The 20008-nt window shown below is 41.4% G+C and overlaps 1 protein-coding gene across 1 annotated transcript in view; it reads left to right on the forward strand.

Moving 5' to 3' along the window:
- Positions 1-16608, forward strand: part of LOC121960062 (LIM homeobox transcription factor 1-beta-like) — a 62001-nt gene extending 45393 nt beyond the window's left edge. Inside the window, exons 3-8 of the mRNA XM_042509660.1 lie at positions 1490-1722; positions 1961-2130; positions 3558-3635; positions 12176-12242; positions 14738-14905; positions 16400-16608. Coding sequence (XP_042365594.1) covers positions 1490-1722; positions 1961-2130; positions 3558-3635; positions 12176-12242; positions 14738-14905; positions 16400-16608 — 925 coding nt within the window. The remainder of the gene's footprint in view (positions 1-1489; positions 1723-1960; positions 2131-3557; positions 3636-12175; positions 12243-14737; positions 14906-16399) is intronic.
- Positions 16609-20008: the final 3400 nt, after the last annotated feature.

The following is a 20008-nucleotide window of genomic DNA, read 5'->3' on the forward strand; positions in this document are numbered from 1 at the left end:
TTAGACACAATATGTTGTTTATACGACCTGCATCAAATTTAGAATATTGTCATATTTTGAATAATAGCGGAATATTGGTGAGTGTGTAACCATAGCAAGTGAGACGTGGTATTGAGTTTAATGCTGATTGAATCGGCTCCTTAAATTAAGCTACAGCATGGTCAGACAGTCATCTAGTGCAGGAACTTTTTGGCAGGTGTTGTGTAATTGAGTAATAACAATCAATGGTCATTATGTAAAGGTCTGATGAAAAGGGCTTCTGTGGAGAGGCAATTGAGTCTACAATATCAATGCCGTACGCCAGAACAAGCTCAAGGGTGTGGTAAAAACAGTGAATGGGTTTATGTACACTCTGACTGAGCCAATTGAGTCTAATAATGAGATACACGTTTTACTGAGGCTATTGACGCCCGTATGAATATTAAAATCACCTACAATTATAACTTTATCTGATTGAAGCACTAAACTTGATATAAACTTTGAGAATTCAGTTAAAAATTCTGAATACTGGTTATAGGACACTATCACAAATAGAATCAGCTGTAAGGTTGTCGAGGGTAAAGGGTGTAAAAGGGTGTAAAAGACTAAGAACAAGAGTTTTAATGAAATTTCGAATTCGTTTAGGTTTAGGTTTCATTGATATGCTCAAAACTGGCTGAAACTCCCCCTTGTCCGCCAGTGGCTCAAGGAATGTGGGTAATGATATGATTGGGAGGAGTGGATTCATTTAGACTTACATATTCATCAGGACAGAGCTGGGTTTCAGTAAGACAAAGTAAATCAATATGATTGTCTGATTTTGAATCATTTACCAAAAAAAAACCCTGACTCCCATAAAGAGTTGACATATCTGAAACTGATTAGCCTGCTACTTACTTTGTGGTGGTTTAATATTTACGCCAACAAGTTCATATTTTGGCTTCTGTTTGTTTATTTGCCTGCAGGAATATTAAAAAACGACTAGGCCAATTTTCATGAAACTTGGTGCAAGGGTGTAGCATTGGCCAAGGAAGAATGCAATGTTCAGGTGCTGCATTAGTTTTCAACAGGATATCAGGAACTGCAATGTCCTTTGTTTCTTTAAAACTTGGCTTAATCCTTTATAGCACCATTCATGCAGGTGACTCTTTTAATGGATGCTGAACTGTCAGAGCAGAGGAGTCTTATGCGAGAATGGGAGGGAAAATGTGACGTGTGACAGTGGGAATGTTAGATACTGTCTCGTTTCTGCTTGCCTTGCACCACAGGAGAGTTAACACTCTCACTGCTGTATGCCATTCAATGGCAGCTGCATAGGAGCGCTGCCCATGTAAGGATGACTTCACTGGAGCTGTACACTGTGTGATTTCATTTGACAAGTAAATAGATAAATGTTTGCTGTCTTATATTCTGTCCTCCTGAAAGAGATATGTCCCTACCATCCATATGCTTGAGTTACTGAATATTTCTTCCCATACTTTCTTCATTGTTACCGGTCCTCTCTCTTCAGGTTGTTTGGCACCAAGTGCAGTGGGTGTCTGGAAAAGATTGCACCCACAGAGTTTGTGATGCGAGCTCTGGAGAGTGTTTACCATCTCAGATGCTTCTGCTGCTGCGTGTGTGAGCGCCAGCTCTGCAAAGGAGACGAGTTTGTTCTCAAAGAAGGTCAGCTGCTGTGCAAGAGTGACCATGAAAAAGAGAGGGACCTGCTCAGCACACTCAGTCCAGACAACTCGGAGTCAGGTAAAAACGAGTAGTTTATCATAGGCATTTTCAAAACCAGTGACCTTGAAGATCAATCAATAACCTTGACCCTAATGTACTGAGTCAAAGATCAGTTCTTATTAGCATCATTAGAGCTAAATTGGACCTTGCCTGCAATACAGAAAGGAGAATTCACATGAATTTAGAGAGAAAACTGCAAAGTCCAATCTGCAGTAAAATAAAAGAAGTGTGTTTGTTTCTTTATGTCTTCTGACAGAAAAGAGTGATGATGAGGTTCTGAATTCAGGGAAAAGCCCTGCAGCAGGGAAAGGCAGCAATTACAGCAAAGACACTCGGCGGCTCAAACGGCCACGCACCATCCTCACCACCCAACAGAGGAGAGCCTTCAAGGCCTCCTTTGAAGTATCCTCAAAACCCTGCAGAAAGGTGAGCATAGAAGATTTCAGTAAAGTGAAATGTTTCACTAACATTTTTCACGTACCAAAGTGATGAATGGCATTTAAAGCTTTGCTTGGTGAACGATCACCCTCTTTTTCTGCTCTGTCTTCCCTTTAGTGAAATCAGGAAATCAGACTAATGCGGGTTTCACACTACATGCAAAAGCGCTGCAAATTTGTGCAACATGTCAGTTTGTTGTGCGTGCAGTCACCTGGCTGTTCATACCAGACATGCATTAGTGACTGTGCTCCTCTGCTCTTCTCTAATCACATGCAGAGCTCTCTCTCTCTCTCTCTCTCTCTCTCTCTCTCTCTCACTTTCTGTGTGTGTGTGTGTGTGTGTGTGTGTGTGTGTGTGTGTGTGTGTGTAAACAATCCTTTGTCAGTGTTGGGGAGTAACTAGTTACATGTAACTAGTTTCATAATGAAATGACAAAATAAACATAATTTTAATTAGTTGCAGTTACTTAGAAAAAATATGTCTTTAAATTACAGTTACATATCAAATTGTTGATATTGAAAAAGGGGTTACATATGAAAAAAAACTCTTTTCAGTCAAAAGTTTAAATGATGAATAAAACATTCCTTCTGTTGCTTTCAATCTTTTTACTGTGTAGGAATGTCTTCTTTGGGCAGATTTTTGGTCTTTTCAGCTTTATTGCCTTGTTTAAAACATTTGTTAGAAAAGTCATCAAATGTGGTAAGTTACATTACTTTGATGAAGTAATTAAAATAGTCAAATAACTTCTTACATTTTTAACAGGGTAAATAATCTGTAACATTTGAAAGTAACTTTCCCAAACACTGTCCTTTCTTTTGTTAATGATAGTTATCAGTCTGTTTTTGCTTGCTGCTTGCAGAGAAAATAGACCAGAGGCCAAAACTATGGCTGTAGACCTCGAGCCGGCCGTGTCTTGTGTGAACAGCCATGGTTAACATCAGTGCCACAAGAAAATGGGCACGCGCCACAAAAACTTAGGAGCATGTCCAGTGTGAACCCAGTGTGAGGCTGTACTGTTCAGCAAAAGTAACCTACTGGCATTTCAACATAAGGAATGCACAGCAGACTAAAATGCATAGCAGTGTACAGATACTCTAGAGTTTACTGTTTGATGTCATGATTGAACACAAGTTTAACAGGCAAAAGAAAGAACAATGTGGGTGGAACCAGTTTCAACACAAGTTACACTGATAAAGGAAGTGAAAGGTAAACTGTAAACTGTATTTTGTCACAAATATTTTAAAATGGCCAAGACATACATTATGTCTTGGCCATTGACATACAAAATGACATACACATACATTATTCTGTTACTTTATAAATTCTGGCAGCTGGAGAATAATTGCATTACAATGGCACACATGATGTCAGTGCGTAAAAATGGCTAATGAGTGTAACTGTACTGTGACTTGCAGGTGAGAGAGACCCTGGCTACAGAGACAGGACTCAGTGTACGTGTGGTCCAGGTCTGGTTCCAGAACCAGAGAGCAAAGGTCAGTAAAACAGCAATTACCAAAAAACAGCTCTAAACACTCCCCCTGTAATGTTGTGTTCACATCACTTCGGATGAAATGCAGCATTTCCATGTGTATGAGTTCCTCAGACAGTGGCTGCCAAATGTGTAGATTTGGTTTGAGAAGTGTGGGAAGGCCACCAACTAGGCCAAAGAAGATACCATCACAATTGATGATCATCCAGATCCAGATCACGTGAAATTCGGGTCTTACTGTCTTTTTTGTTTTTTGCCAAAAGTGCTTAACTGTCTCAACCAGTTCTACTTCAGTTAAGCTCCAGTGGATCAAGAATTTAAAATCTACTATTTGCTCGGCTTGGTGGCATTTAGGAGAATAAGCCTATCAAAGTTTGAATATTCAATAGGCCTGTGATTGCAGTCCGTTATTAATCCATAAGCATTACGTTGCTTGTTTACTCAAGACAATTAGTCTGTAATATATGAGAATCAGTGTTCAAATATTCAATAAAGACAGTTTATGATATAATGGTCACTGTTTTAGTGACCATCTGCCCTTTTGATAAAACTATAAAATCGGTCAATCGGTCAGTGGAATTTGTTTTTAGTACAGCAAGGAACCTAACAGCCACTACGCAGTGGTGAGTCAGGGCCAGGCATTCTGAGGAGGAGGATGAAGAAGGAGGAAGATTTTAAAAAGAAGAGGAGGAGGACAGATAAAAAATGCAGGGGGTCCTGCGATGAGCATAACTAACTGACTATAACTTAAAACTTTTAAAATTTAAATCTATGGCCTCGACCTCTGCAAGTTAGGACCAAAGCTTCACCCAATTAGATTGCTTACCACCTGGATTGGCTGGGGCCTCCGACTTCTCAGAGGAAGAAAGAAGCAGCCTAGGGCCACTTATCTTTGGCTGGCTGGGATCAGTGTGACAGGGTCGATGTTATGTCGTGACAAGGCGTTAATTCATTGAGCTCCACCCACTGTAGCATAGGGTCCAGAAGAGGACGAAGCCTGTGTGAGATAGAATGAAGGTTATTATATTGTAACCCTAGCTCTATTACCACAGGCAGAGTCTTCTATCTCGGGGTCGTGCTGTTCCTACGCTGCTCGATCAAGAGGGTGCAAAATGTCTGGCAGCAGGAATTTGCCTCCCTAGAGACTTGGGATGCATCCATGATCTTGTTGAGAAACCATTGATTGGTTTCACACTTTAAACTGCATGGTCTCGTGTAAAGACAGCTTTCAAACTAGCTTTAAAAAATCAGTTAACAAGAAAAATCTGACAATGTTTGTATTTTATCAAAACAACATATAGATGTCTGTAATGTCTTGTTACAAATTATGGTTGACCCATAAGTGACAAACCAATGTCGTTACAGTGCTTTTATTATCACTGACTGCCATAGTTTACATGAAGATAGAATTCAAACTATTTTCAAAATAAAATAAAGTCTGTTTTTGAGATACAATTCTGAAATTTACTACACTACTTATACCACGACATGAACATTTTGTTATTTTTTTTAGATCAATTTAGTGAGAATTTGCAGTAGTTGCTTACATCCATCCATCTATCCATTTTCATCCGCTTATCCAAGGCCGGGTCATGGTGGCAACAGGCTAAGCAGAGCACTCCAGGCGTCCCTCTTCCCAGCAACGCTTTCTAGTTCTCCTTGGGGGACCCCTAAGGTGTTCCCAGGCCAGATGTAATCCTCCCAGCGTGTTCTGGGTCTGCCCCAGGGCCTCCTACCAGTAGGACATGCCTAGAACACCTCCAGTGGGAGGCGCCCAAGAGGCGTCCTGATCAGATGCCTGAACCTCCTCAACTGGCCCCTTTCGACGCAAAGGAGCAGCGGTTCTCCTATGAACTCCTCCCAAATTTCCAAGCTCCTCACCCTATCTCTAAGGCTGCGCCCAGCCACCCTCCAGAGGAAGCTCATCTTGGCCGCTTGTCAAGTCAAGTCAAGTCAATTTTATTTATAGAGGCCATTATCACAAAACATGGTTTGCCTCAGAGGGCTCTACAGTGTACGACATCCCTCTGCCCTTAGACCCTCACATCACCCAGGGAAAAACTCCCAAAAAAGAACCCCTGTAATGGGGAAAAAAAGGAAGAAACCTCAGGAAGAGCGGTAGAGGATGATGAGGGATCCCTCTTCCAGGACGGACAGACGAGCAATAGATGTCGTAAATAACAAATGAAATACAATCATGGCAAAAAAAAAGAAAGAGAAAGAGAGAGGGGAGGAGAGGCACAGCAATAATAGAAACAGATGCATGTCATATTACAATAATGGTAGTTGTGAAATTATTAATTGCACTCTATGATGATGGAGGGTGATGATAACAATCTCATGCATATGCTGATAGGGAGGTGTCCAAAGGCAAGATCACAACATCGGCGCAACCAGGACCAGACCACAATCAGGGCGAGCAGGGGGCACAGTATCAGTACAGCCACAGCACGAGCACAACCAAAGGCAGGATCACAGCATCAGCACAGCTATCACCATGGCCAGGCACAATCAATGTTACGTCCAGGATCCAGGAAAACTAGGAAACAAGGGAGCAGGAATGCTCCCGAGAGGCAACAGGATTAGCGTAGTGCAATTCAACAGACCCAGGCTCTGTAATCGCGAGCCCCAACACTGAACAGGCGTGTCAGCCAAGACAACCCTACAATGTCCAGAGCCTTCAGCATCTCAGGGCAAATCCCATCCAAATCAGGTGGCTTGACACAGAGGAGCTTTTTGACTACCTCAGCAACCTCTGCCGGGGATATGGATGAAGGTTCCCCCAAGTCAGACTCTACTTCCTCCAACTTGAAGGCAGACTTCAGCAGTTCCTCAAAGTGTTCCTTCCACTGCTCGACAATATCCCCAGTCAAACATCATTTGGCGACCTCTTCCTCTGCAGCCCTTCTGGCCAACCGGTACCTGTCCGCTGTTTCTGAAGAAAAAAACAAAGCCTGGAAGGCCTCCTTCTTCAGCCTGATGGCCTCCTTCACTGCTGGTGTCCACCAGCGGGTCCTTTGGTTGTTGCCATGTCAGGCACCGACGACCCTCTGACCACAGCTTCTAGCAGCCGTCTCCACAATGGAGCTTTTGAACAAGGACCACTCAGATTTCATGTCCCTAACCTCCCCCGGGATGCATGAAAAGTTCCTCTGGAGGTGTGAGTTGAAGATCTTGCAGACAGGGGCCTCTGCCAGATGTTCCCAGTTCACCCTCACTACGCACTTGGGTTTACCAGGTCTGTCCAGCAGCCTTCCCTGCCACCTGACAGCTCGCTCCTCTCTTCACCCCATTGTCCAAGACATATGGCCGCAAATCACATGATATGACTAAAAAATCGATCAGCAATCTTTCGCCGCGGGAGCTTGCTTACAGTGACACACTGACTTAAGTAATATAAGCAAATGGAAGTACTGAGGGAATATTTTGCAGAGTTGTAAAACAGTTTTGTCTCTTGCATTACTCATGCCAATGCTATACCAGAGTGTGAAACACATCTACATCTTCAGCTGTAATTATCATTTCTGTCCTAAGTATCTAGTATATTTGACCTATTGAAATGTTGCTTGTGTTTGTGATCAACACTGAGGGTTGCTGAATTTGGTTACCACAGAATATTACATAATAAAGATCTGGCAGTCTACAAGGAGTGTGGTGGTGTTTTACTAATGGCCACAAGGTGGGGTTATTGGTGCCATGCTTAAATATGCTATGCACATCCTCATGGTGCACTTGCTTACCAAATTTAATTTTATTAAAGTTGATAGAATTTCAAATCTTTTATTTAGCTTTTATTTACTGCAGTGCCGTGTGGGGCAAGTTGGCTATGTGTTGAACTTTCTCGCATTGGGTTGGACTGCAAGTAAGCGGCAATTTAGAGTTATGGCCTGTTTGGTGCATCAGGACATCTCTCACCCAGGTGATCCACTACTTAAGGTACAAGGTACATGGTAGATATATTTGCCATTTTTTTTAAACGTGGTGTAAGAATAAATGAAATTAAAGTTGATCCTGAATCCTGCTACATCTTTTGGCGTCGAGGGAGGAGTTAAGGACTCTCACAGCCTGGGGAAAGAAGATGTTGCTTCCTTGGTCTGGTGGTTTCTGCGGTGAATACTTCTGTATCTTTTTCCAGATGGCAGCAGGGTAAACAGACTGTGGCTGGGGTGGCTGCTGTCTTTCAAATCATTTATTTAGCTTTCAGTAGGGAACGATCTGATGAGTATGATTTAAACCAGCTTAGTGCCATTCCTTTAAGGCCAATTAAGTGTTCCAGTCTGTACAGTAAGATTTGATGGTCAGTGGTGTCAAATGTGGCACTGAGATCTTATAGGATTAAAACAGAGACCAGACCTTTATCAGAAGCAATCAATAAGTCATTAGTAATTTTTACAAGTGTCATTTCTGTACTATGATGCACTCTAAATCCTGACTGCAATTCCTTGAATAAACTTGGAGAAAATGACAAAGCTGATTAGTAACTACTTTCTCAAGGATTTTAGATATAAGGGGGAGATTAGATATCGGTCTATAGTTTGCTAAAATCTGTGGATCGAGAGTGGACTTCTTTAGATGGGGTTAATAACAGCTACTTTGAAGGACTGTTAATAGCCTGTTAATAGAGACACGTTGATTATATCTAACAAAGAGTTGTCAATCAAGGGTAAAACTTCCTTAAGTAGCTGGGATGGGATGGGGTATAACAGGCAAGTTGATGGCTTGGATGCGGAAATCAATGTAGAGAGTTGTTTATGGTCAATGGGGGAAAAACAGTCTAAATAAACTTCAGGCCCTACTGCCATATCCAAATTACCTGTGTCTGAGGTCAGGTTGGTTGTTTTTATTTTTCTCAATTAACAATGAGCAATAGTTTGCTCTGGCATTGAGAAGGGAATATCTATACGTTTTAAGACTGTCCTGCCAGACTAAACGGGACTCTTCCAGGTTGGTTGAACGGCAGTTTCTTTTAAATTTTCGCGATATGTGTTTTAATTTGCGGGTCTGGGGGTTAAACCATGGAGCTAATTTTCTTTGTTTCATTATTTCCTTCTTAAGAGGTGCAATGGCGTCCAGAGCTCATCGCAGTGAGCCAGTAGCATTGTCAACAAGACAATCAATTTGAGAGTGACTTAAATTCGTAAAAGTGTTAGTCACATTGAGACATGGTAATGAGTTCACTGCAGAAGGAATCAGTTCCTTAAATTTAGCTAATGCACCATCAGACAGACATCTAGTATTGTAACTCTTACTGAGTGGCGTGTAATCGGGTCACAGATATTGAAAGTTATTAAATAATGGTCTGACAGAGCAGGATTCTCAGGGAAGACTATTAAATCTTCAATTTCGATGCTGTATGCAAGTACAAGATCTAGGGTGTTGTTGAAGCAGTGGGTGGGTTTATGTACACACTGACTGAAGCCAATTGAATCCACGTGAATGTTAAAATCACCTGATAACTTTGTCTGATTTAAGCACTAAACTTGATATAAACTCTGGGAATTCTGATAAAAATTCAGAGTATGGGCTGGGAGGGTGGTACACTATAACAAATAGAATGAGATGGAGTTTTCCAGGATGGGTGAGAAAGACTAAGAAAAAGGCTTTCAAATGAATTGTAATTTAGATTAACTTTGGGATGATTTACTAAGCTTGAATCAAAAATAGCAGTCACTCCCCCTCCTCGTTTAGTGGCTTGAGCAAGGTAAGTATTTATATGACCAGGAGGAGTGGATTCATTCAGGCTAACATAATCATCAGGACAAAGCCAGGTCTCTGTGAGACAGAATTAATCAATATGATTATCCGATATTAAAGCACTGACCAAAATTTTGAATTTTTTTTTCTCCGTGTGTGGAACCCAGTGAAAAAAAAATTCAGGGGTAAAATAAGGCTCAAGTGTTTCTTTAGGAATACTCATTTTGACCACTAGAGGCTGAAGCACACCACCAGGGGACTTTTCATTGCTCTCTGCACTCTAAACACAACAATTCTCTTATGATGCTCTTTGACAACAGATGTGTCAATTTTTATTAGATTTTCTTGTACAACCCCCCTTTTGTTTATTTTAGATTCAAACAATTTAAGTGGTTGGGGGACAGACTCCGTTTTTATTACACTCTGGGTGTGAGACTGCACTAGAGGAAGCTCAGAGAAGCGTGTAAGACTGCAACTCTGCCCCCTGGTCCCAGCTGTGGATCGTCATGGCTTTGAGCATCTATTAAACTCGGCCAGATTCCTAGAGAGGAGAGCGACTCTACCCAAAGTGGGATGAATGCCATCCCTTCTGATAAAACCAGGTTTTCCCCAGAAAGAATGCCAATTATCTACCAAGCCCACATCGTTTCCTGGACACCACCTCGACAGCCAGCGGTTATATAATGCCATGCGGCTGAACATGTCATCACTGGTCAGACTGGGGAGGGATGCAGAGAAAATTACGGTGTCCGACATAATTTTTGCAAACACACACACCGACTCTGTGTTAATTTTGGTGACCTCCGTCTGGTGTAACCAGGAGTCATTACCGCTAACGTGAATAGCAATTTTACCAAATCTACATTTAGCCTTAGTTAGCAGCTTTAAATTTGACTCAACTCCCAGGGCTGCATTTTACTATGGCCGCTGGTGTTACTAACTTTCGCAAAACAGAGCAGCCATTTACCAAAGTTGTGTTCTCAGCAGGTGTACTTATTTGAAACGTGAAGGGGTGGGTGAACCATTGGCTTCGGCTTGTTACTATGCTTCGCTCGGACCGTCACCCAGCCTCCCGGCTGCAGAGGGGTTGCCGGGGGACGTTTAGCAGAGGCTATGCTGTCGGTCTGCACTGGCTACAGGGGGGCTTGCTAACTACCGCAGCTACAGTTGGTTTTTCCACGGTGCGGAGCCTCGCCTCCAACACAGCAAATAAACTACACTTATTACTAGTAACATTATTGCTTAAGGAGGCAGACGAGTAACTAAACATCTGACACATTGAGCAGGAGAGAGCAGCAGAAGAGGGAGAAGGGGAGGGAGTAGCCATCACTAACCGGAGCTAAAGTAGCTAACGAGCTAACAGAGAGTGAAAAGCTATGCGATTCAACAGGAAAACCACAGAGGAGAAGACAGCCATGAGTGTTTGTGTAAAACTTGAGTGAGTATATCACAGGCAAGTAAGACGCAGTCAAAGTAAGGTGCAAGTTAAAAGATTAGGTGGGAATCGCTTGCAATAGCAGCACAGATACAAACGAAGCACCGGAAGTGAGGTAACACGCTTACCGCAGTATACGCAGTACGCAGACACCTCACTTCACCAAGGTCACTGATGCTCTGTTGATTGGAACCAGTGATGTTCTGGGCAGTTTAAATCACCCGCTGTAGAGCCTTCCTGTCCTGGGCCGTACACAAACCATGCCAGTTCGTCATGTTTATAGTCAGTATGCTTTCTATTGCTCTCCTGTAGATGTTGACCAGGATCTTGCTCTGAAATTTAGCCTTCCTAAGTTTCCGTAGGGGGCGTCAGGGTGGCGTCGTGGTTAGCACTGCTGCCTCACAGCAAGAGGGTCCCTGGTTCGATCCAGGGTGGGAACGGGGAGCCCTTCTGTGCAGAGTTTGCATGTTCTCCTTGTGACCTCTCCGGGGTCTCCGGCTTCCTCCCACATTCCAAAGACATGCAGTTCAGGTTGATTAGTGACTCTAAATTGCTCTTAGGTGTGACTGTGAGTGTGAAAGGTTGTCTATCTACATGTGTCGGCCCTGCAATGGTCTGGCGGCCTGTCCAGGGTGTACCCCGCCTTCCACCCAATGACAGCAGGGATTGACTCCCCCCAGCTGCAGTTGCAGAGTGTTGTACTGAAGCCCAGAGTGTTAAGTTTTCCAATCAGCTTCATGGGAGAGATTGTGTTGAATGCTGAGTTGAAGTCAACAAACACAATCCTGATGTAGCTGTTCTTGTTCTCCAGGTGAGTGAAAGACTGAGTGAAGAGCAGTAGATATGGCATCCTCTGTGGATGAATCATACTGGATTCGTCTTTGAAAACCTTTATGAACTCAGGTTCCTAATACAGAATTTGACCTAAAATATGTTTCGCAAAACCCAGTCTATGTCCTTGTTAGATCAGTGTATTTATTTTAAGGCTTTGTCCATCCAGTCTTCAAAGCAATGATTTATCAGAACTTTCACTACATTATAACTGTAGATATGTCCACTTACTTGTATGAGCAGGCTTATCGACTCGTCCCTGTTGGTCATTTTATGTCTCTTTATTTATTCACTTGTAATCTGTTATCTGTCCATTCCCTCTAACCCTTACTTTTAGATTGTCTTCTTTAAGTTCTTGTTCTTTAAAATTTAAAATGCAATGATGTATCTAAATTGTACTGATCTCTAGTGCATATTTTTACTTGTCAATGATGTTATTGAATAATATATGATAATATTATGTATTGTAAATGTATAATTTACAGTAGGCTGACATGTGAGCTCTTTTTCATCTGTTAAACTTGTGTCTCAGTAAATGCCTGTCAGCCACATAACAAGCTTTTACTGTGCCGATCTGTGTCCAGATGAAGAAGTTAGCCCGCAGACAACAGCAACAGCAAGAGCAACACAACAGCCAAAGACTAGGCAAAGGTAAGGAGTTATTATGTGTGTGTGTGTGTGTGTGTGTGTGTGTGTGTGTGTTTGTGTGTGTGTGTGTGTGTGTTGTTACTGGTATGTTACAAAAGGAAAACCACAATCAGTCTTTCTGAAAAATGTAATCTGTCTATTATAATTGTAAGAACAGTGTCTGAGTTCTAGGTAAATTACAAATTCTTCTGAGCAAGAGCTTGAAATAATTAATTTATTACTTGAGCAATAAAGAAAGTAGAGTCACTCTGAAAAAGCTTCCAGTTACATAAGCTTTAGAATGAGTCTCATATATTGAAGCCGGAGAGAAATCTCTGCTGGTGAATATGAGCCTCTTCCAAGGTGGAGCTATACAGTGTGGGCCACAGCCATGATTCTCCCTGCAGCACAACTCCTGCTACTGTGGTCTCACAGCATATATGAGCAGACAGTTTAGACAAGTGTCTCAGTGCTTTGGCAAACACTGCCTCTATCTGTTCAGGGACTTCCAGCTTGTCAATATTGGCATAGTAGCAGGGTTTATTATAGTGGAAGCTGCTGTTGTTAACCGAATGAGCTATGCAAACCAGCAAATGGGGGTTGTTTGAAATTGATGTTAGGATGAGATGAAGCCTCCTGGATGACTGGCGAGACATCTTAAAGATCAAACATCCAGTCAGACAATGCATTTACAGTAGATGCTTTATAAGAAAAAAATTTGTTGTAGAGCACTCATTGTCTGTAGAAAAAACACGGATGCAGTGTCTGTGCTCACAACTATAGAGAATCCATTTTTTGAAATGATTTTTTCATAATTCATAAAGGCGTATATGCTAACACAACCATACAGGCAAGTAGGCCAACACATACCCACGGACAAATTTAAACTAGAAAGAAAAAAATAATTTACAGGCTAAAAAGGTCCAGGCAACACAACCATTTATACTTGCCATTTCAATTGTCTCATGTCAGAATAAAATCTTGATGCATTTTGATGTATATATGCACATGTATACCCATGGCTTGGGTGGATTGGATTATGATCTTATACCACCCGCTCCTTAGTGGAGCGGGTGGACAGCTTGAAATACCTTGGTGTCCACATTACTGAGAGATGATATCAGGTTGCCTTATGTGGGCTCTACAGACTGACTCAGTGGTAAAAAAAGGCAAGAAAGAGAAAATGTGTTCCTTGAGACACCAGGGGAAAATTTGGGTATCCCCTCAAATACTGAGGAACTTTGACTCTTACACATTCAAGAGCTTCCTGACAGGGAACATTAATGCCTAGTGTGGAAACAGGACGGATCAGGACCACAAGGCTCTGCAAGAGTGGCTCATTCAGCTGAACACACCACAGGTGCTGCTCTAACCCGCAGAAGGATGGTTCATGCCAGACACAGCAAAAATAAGGGAGATCAGGTTGAGGAAGAGCTCCTACCCTCAGGCCAGAGGAATCCTAAATGAAGACCCTGCCTAAGACACCCCCACTCCTCATAAATCTATGTTTATTATTGACTGTTTGAATATTTAAATTGATGGAACTGAAAGATTGCATTTCACTGAAATTATATTCATATAATTTCATGTGACATGATTGGTATAGGTATGCATGTACCAATACAGAGACAGGTTCAGTCAGAGCTGAAGCTAATCAGAGTCTGGAGCATGTTCCAGGACGCCACTAACGGCCTCACTTATGGCATCAATGAATCCAGGGAGTCTGTGGTGGATTTAATTTGTAAAGCAACACAAACACCTGTACCCAAAACTACAGTAAATCCCTCAATCAAAAACAATGAATTTCCACAACCATCAAAGGTGCCATTAACAGCTGCACAGCAGTTTGTCTGGAAACATTAAAGCAGTAATGTCATAAGAGGCAAAAGGAAACAAAGTTTTGATTCACAAGGAGCTGATGGGATCGCATTTCACTGGAGTTGTACCTTGTATTAGTCCATGTGATTGATTGATTGATTGATTGATTAGTACAGATACAAAAACAGGTTCAGGTACAGATACTGGTTTAAATGGCCTTCAGGTTCATGTAAAGGAACAGATGTTTGGAAAGCTGTAACTGTTAATCAGTTAATTTTTACACATTACTCCCTGAAAAGCTAAATATCTTACTTAACAGCAAAAGCATCAAAATGAATGAGATACATAATGTTTTACTACGTTCATTTGTTACCCTCGCTCTATCAAAGGTTCCTTTAAACAGCTGGGTCACCTTACCATACTTTTCTCAGCCAAAACCACAGCTAAATCTGACTGTCCCTCCTTCATCAACAGGCCCCATCCTATAACAGTCTGTGAGCAGTTTTAGAAGGGATCAAGCCCACAATGGGCCAGTTCCCCGATATAAGGGTCTGGGGTAAACCTAAAGCCAACCCCTAGCCAACATTTGTATGTGGGGCCCATGTGGGTAATTGGCATTGGGCCAGTATTACCTAAGTGGTAGGACTTCCTGGGTACCAAGTTGTAACCCTGCTTGCACTCTTTGCCACTGACTGTTACAGAGATGATATCAGGTTGCATGGAGGGCCTGCTCAGTTCATACTCAGGGCATCTACCTCCAAACCAGCAGCAGCACCTGGTTACCATGGAACATAACAGCCACAACACTGACCCCTTCCAGCAGGGCCTCACCCCACCACAGATGCCTGGTGACCACATGAACCCCTATGGTGAGTATCACACTCTGCAGTGACTGTACCTGTGGACGAGTGTGAGTGCAGGAGTATCTCTGTATTCTCCTTGTTTTCTCCAATAATAATGTGACATGGAGACTATTGTCCAAAGTACCTACCACCCACTGCATGCTGGGACAGGTTACAGGCCTCGACCACCAGAGAGGTTAACCCTCAGGGCTTTCTGTAAGAAGCCCTTCCTGGCAAAAATGTATTCTTTTTAACCCAATCTTTTTCCTTAACTTAACCAAATAATAAAGGCTTACTGGACGACAACCCTGAAGGCAAACATCCGCCAATCCTTAAATCAAAGTATTAAAGTATCTAATGTTTGAAATGGTGTACTGCAGAGTTGTGAAATTTGTTTATCGAAGATACTGTTCAGTAATCTGGAAACTTGACTTATATCAGGGACCGCAGTCAGGAAATCCCCTGCTACATTCTTTTCCTCAACTCTATGGAAGTTCAACACTTAATCACTAGAATCACTGATGTTCTGAAACTTAATATGGGCAATATTGGGTGCTCTAATTAATTTGGCAAGGATAACATATGCAAAAGAATCAGATGGAGATAACAATCACTTAAACTAACCAACAAGTAATGCTGTAATTAAACTTTTCTGGTCTTCTTACCCTCACCATGTTGGTATCTGTCAGTGTTCCTATTTTATTGGCAGTGATGGGAATTTACCAGTAAGGAGTCATGGCGAATCAAAAATGGATGGCCACTCATTGCACATCCCTGCAATTAAACCTGAGCTGGCAGCTTTCTGTGCATGCTTTTTATCATTCCTGCTTCAGATCCCAGACTGTGGCTTGGAATCACTGGAGGGACTTTGTTTTGCCTTCAGGGCCAAAGTTGATGATCACTTCAGGGCTTACTCCCTTTGACTTCACTCAACAGTTGGGAAGCAAGAAATGGGAACTTTGTTGGGGTTTTGAGGAGCTGCAGTATCCACTCAAAGACAAACTGAAAGCTACACTTGACAACTTTACTGCTAATTTCCTCTGCTTCAATCACCAACACCTAAACACACTGAACACCTGTTTGCTCTGAGTGCATCAGCCTTCACTTCCTCTCTCCCTTGACCACATATTTGCTAAGCTGTTCCCTAAAGGAGATACACGGCCTTAACTATTTTCACATGGTAGTACTGCGAGCATCAGACGTCACTTGGAGCATATGGATATGCATATGAAGCCCACTGGATCAAGTGTTTTTGACCCACAGGTTGGTTAGATGGTGTAGCATTGAAAAAACCCTTTTCTTTCATATCGCAGCTTTTGCCACCCATGTTGCCAATAAAATCAATTAATGAGCTTTACTATTAGTATGAGTAGTATAGATATCTGCTTAAAGTGGACTTCTTAAAAACTGCTGCAAGGGACTCTTTCTAGATCAGCAGTGAAGCTAGATAATTAAGTATTTTCATATCCAAAACCACAGCAGTTGTTATTGACTTCCTCATGTCTTGTCTGCTCTTCCCAGGCACTGACTCCATCTTCCATGACAATGACAGTGACACATCTCTGACAAGTGACTGCCTCATGAACACTCCAGATGTAAGTGCCCTGCAGGCTTGGACAGGGAACCCCATTGACTGCCTGTACTCCATGCACAGCTCCTATTTTGCCTCCTCAGATGCCCTCCTCACTGTTGGTGACACCCAACCCACTACGCTTCATCCCAGGACATGAACTGTTAGCGCACAACAGTGCACACTCAAGAGACATACAATACAGAATTGTCCTGCAAGACATTAATCAGTGCGAAGGAAAACGTGACTGAAGGACAGAATCCACCAAATATACCTAACAGACCTCCCCCAGCCAAAGGATGGGGAAAACTTGAAGCTGAAACTTCACATGCCACCTGCTGTCTGCATGGGCGTTTGAAAAAATGCATTCCGCTTTTCAGCTGGGTTCATTTTGTTGCAAATATATCTGTCAATTTTGTTTTATTAGTAGTACGAACACTTGAACTAAAGTTCAAGTCAAAGATTTGATGGAAATGTAGTATCAGAATTAAAACCAAGGATGTCTCAAACATCAGATCGGGGGTCAATCGTGGCAGTTTTTAACTGATTGGGAATATTTATCTTATAGAGCATCAGATCCTTTGTTAGATGTTTTCACTTTCATGCACAGTGACGCAGAGCGCAATCTACGTCACCTGCTCTGCTCCACTAAGCTGTCTGTCCCTCCTGTCTGCCGATCTTAAGAGCAGCAGTTGAGCCCCACCAGCCACCAAACACAGCACATTATAAAAAAGAGACGCAGTTTGAGACTATTTATTTACATTATTTACCAAAGTTATGAGCACTAGCTCAGTGTGAATCTCATGTTTCAGCTACAGCACATGGTGTTTCTCCACTCCGCTTGGTAGAGATAGCAGAGGAGACTGGTGTACATCGTACTTCAGTCACACTGACCACTGCGAAGTGAAACAAAAGCCCCGGAGCAAACAGCCAACATGGCTTGTTTATTAACGAAGGGTAATCCATCCCAAGACATGTGAGCACAATGATGCGTCATTCAGGTTGTGAGATATAGGCTGCACCGTAGCAACAAACACTTGACCCTTAGAGGGACTGTGCAACTGTATTATTTAGGAAAACAAAAGTATTGGATCATAACTCAGAATCAGCAGATTCTCAACATTAAATGACTCGGATCAGGATAACAGGCAAAAAAATATGTTCAAGACATCCCTAATTAAAACCATTTAGAGTTGTCTTTAATGGGAGACTTGAGCAAATATAGTTTTGATTATGTAATTTTAGCTGTCATGCTTTCCTGGCGTAATGAAAGGACACACTGTTGCTGATTGTACATAAAATTCTAAATGTTAGGATGGACAATGATTTATTTATTTCTTACCAACATGCTGGTATACAGTAAATTAAAAAAAACTCCATTGTAAATCACACAAAAAAACCAAACGTCCTTATTCATTGACTAATTGATTCTGCTATTTATCACATTGTTTGTGCTGTTTAATGATGTTCAAGTGTAAATTAGTATTGCTTTGCTATTTATTTTTACATGGAGATCATCTAGACATTATCAAGAGTGCATTTTAAATTTGACAACTTACTTAAAGTGTTGGTACTTCAAATAAAAAATGCATTTTCTTGAATTTGTTTCTTGATATTTGGTTGACTTACAAAAGACACAGTCGCCGAATTGTAGCTCCCCTCTCTCCCCCTCTCTCCCCCTCTCTCTTTCTCTTTCCTTTTTGCCATGATTGTATTTCATTTGTTATTTACAACATCTATTGCACATCTGTCTGTCCCGGAAGAGGGACCCCTCATCATCCTCTAACGCTCTTCCTGAGGTTTCTTACCCCCCCCCCCCCCGTTACTAAGGGCAGAGGGATGTCGTACACTGTAAAGCCCTCTGAGGGAAACTATGTTTTGTGATAATGGACTCTATAAATAAAATTGACTTGACTTGACAACAAATTCAACAAAAATAGTGAAACATGCCCTGTGCAACCTCCCATAAAGATGTAATAACGGTATATTTTTTTCTGACCAACAATCCAAAAATCCAATTTTTATTTTTTTCAACTATTTTATTTTAATTCATTTCCACAAACAGCAATTACTCTTTAAAGAACAGACATAAAACACAACGATGTCCCATCTCACCCCAGCCTAAATCTAGTGCAAAACAGAAAAAAAAAAGGGGGGGGGCATACAGCTAAGTCCGGCTACAATTATATTACATAAGCTGCTCTAGTTCATCCCCCATACTGGGGATATAATCTACAACACGACCCCAGACTTTTTGAAAATTGTTGCCCTCTTACATGATAAATATTTTTTTCAGGGGCGCAACAAGATAACAGTTCTGTCCACCAGTGTTTTTTGAGGGAGGGGTCTTACATTTCCAGTGATATAATAAACACTTTTTTGCTGCAGTTCATTGTTTAGGAGTGCATACATTCTAGATATAAGCCCTGATGGCTGTTTTAAACATTTTCTCTATCGGTGTATCTACAATATAGATGAAGCTAAGGCTCTGCAAACACATAATGTCTGCAAACACATTGTGGTTACACAGATCTTTAATCACTTTAATTCCCTTAATCTTCCATTTCTCAATGATTCTGTCTCTGATGTTTTTAAATATAAGGGTGTTGTTCCACAGAGGGGTGCTCTTCAGCAAAATATCCTGGGCACCTATAAGTTTGATGGATTCTTTCCCGCGCTTGAATGTGTGACATATTACCTGGTTTGTGGTAACAGCTTGAAGGTTTTTAGCGTTTCAGTGAGAGGAATTACATATAATGGGGTGGGGTGCATTATGTATATTCTTTTCCAGCTGGATCCATCCAGGGGTATATACTTTCTTGCTGTTAAGCCAACACCAGCTATAACGAGATTGGCAAGCCAAATAATATAGTTTAAAATTTGGTAGGTCAACACCTCCTTTATTTAAGGGAGCTTGTAGGGTTTTTAAATTAATCCTAGCATATTTTTGAGACTATAGAAAGCTTGTAATGACTTTATTAAGTGAGATAAAAAAAAAAAAAAAAAAAAAACTTGGTGGAAAGTTAAGTGGGATAGACTGGAAAAAATGAATAACTTAGGTAGATCAGACATCTTTACAATATTAACTCTGGCAATTAGAGAGACGGGTAAATCTTTCCAATCGTAAAAATCTGCTTTAATTTTTTCTAGGATGGGCAAGTAATTTTTTTCTATATTTTATTCAAGTCATTGGGAACTTGGATGCCCAAATATTTTTGAAACACGTTAATATTTGGTGTCCATTTAAAGTGAGATGCCAGTGGATTCATGTTGCAAGTGGCACTATAGTTCAAGGGCTTTACTTCACCCTTCTTGTAATTTAGCTTGTACCCTGATATTATGCTATATTTCTCTAATATTGTAAACATATGAGGCACAGATTTTTCAGGTTGGGTGATATGAATTAATAAGTCATCAGCAAATAAGGATTTTTTTTTTTCATTTTTTTCCTATCTTTACACCACATATCTCTGTATTAGATTGAATTGCCACAGCTAAAGGCTCAGTAACCAAGGCAAATAAAAGAAGGGAGAGGGAACAACCCTGCCTTGTCCCTCTTC

This window comes from Plectropomus leopardus, chromosome 20 (genome assembly GCF_008729295.1).
Source record: "Plectropomus leopardus isolate mb chromosome 20, YSFRI_Pleo_2.0, whole genome shotgun sequence".
NCBI classification, from domain to species: domain Eukaryota; kingdom Metazoa; phylum Chordata; class Actinopteri; order Perciformes; family Serranidae; genus Plectropomus; species Plectropomus leopardus.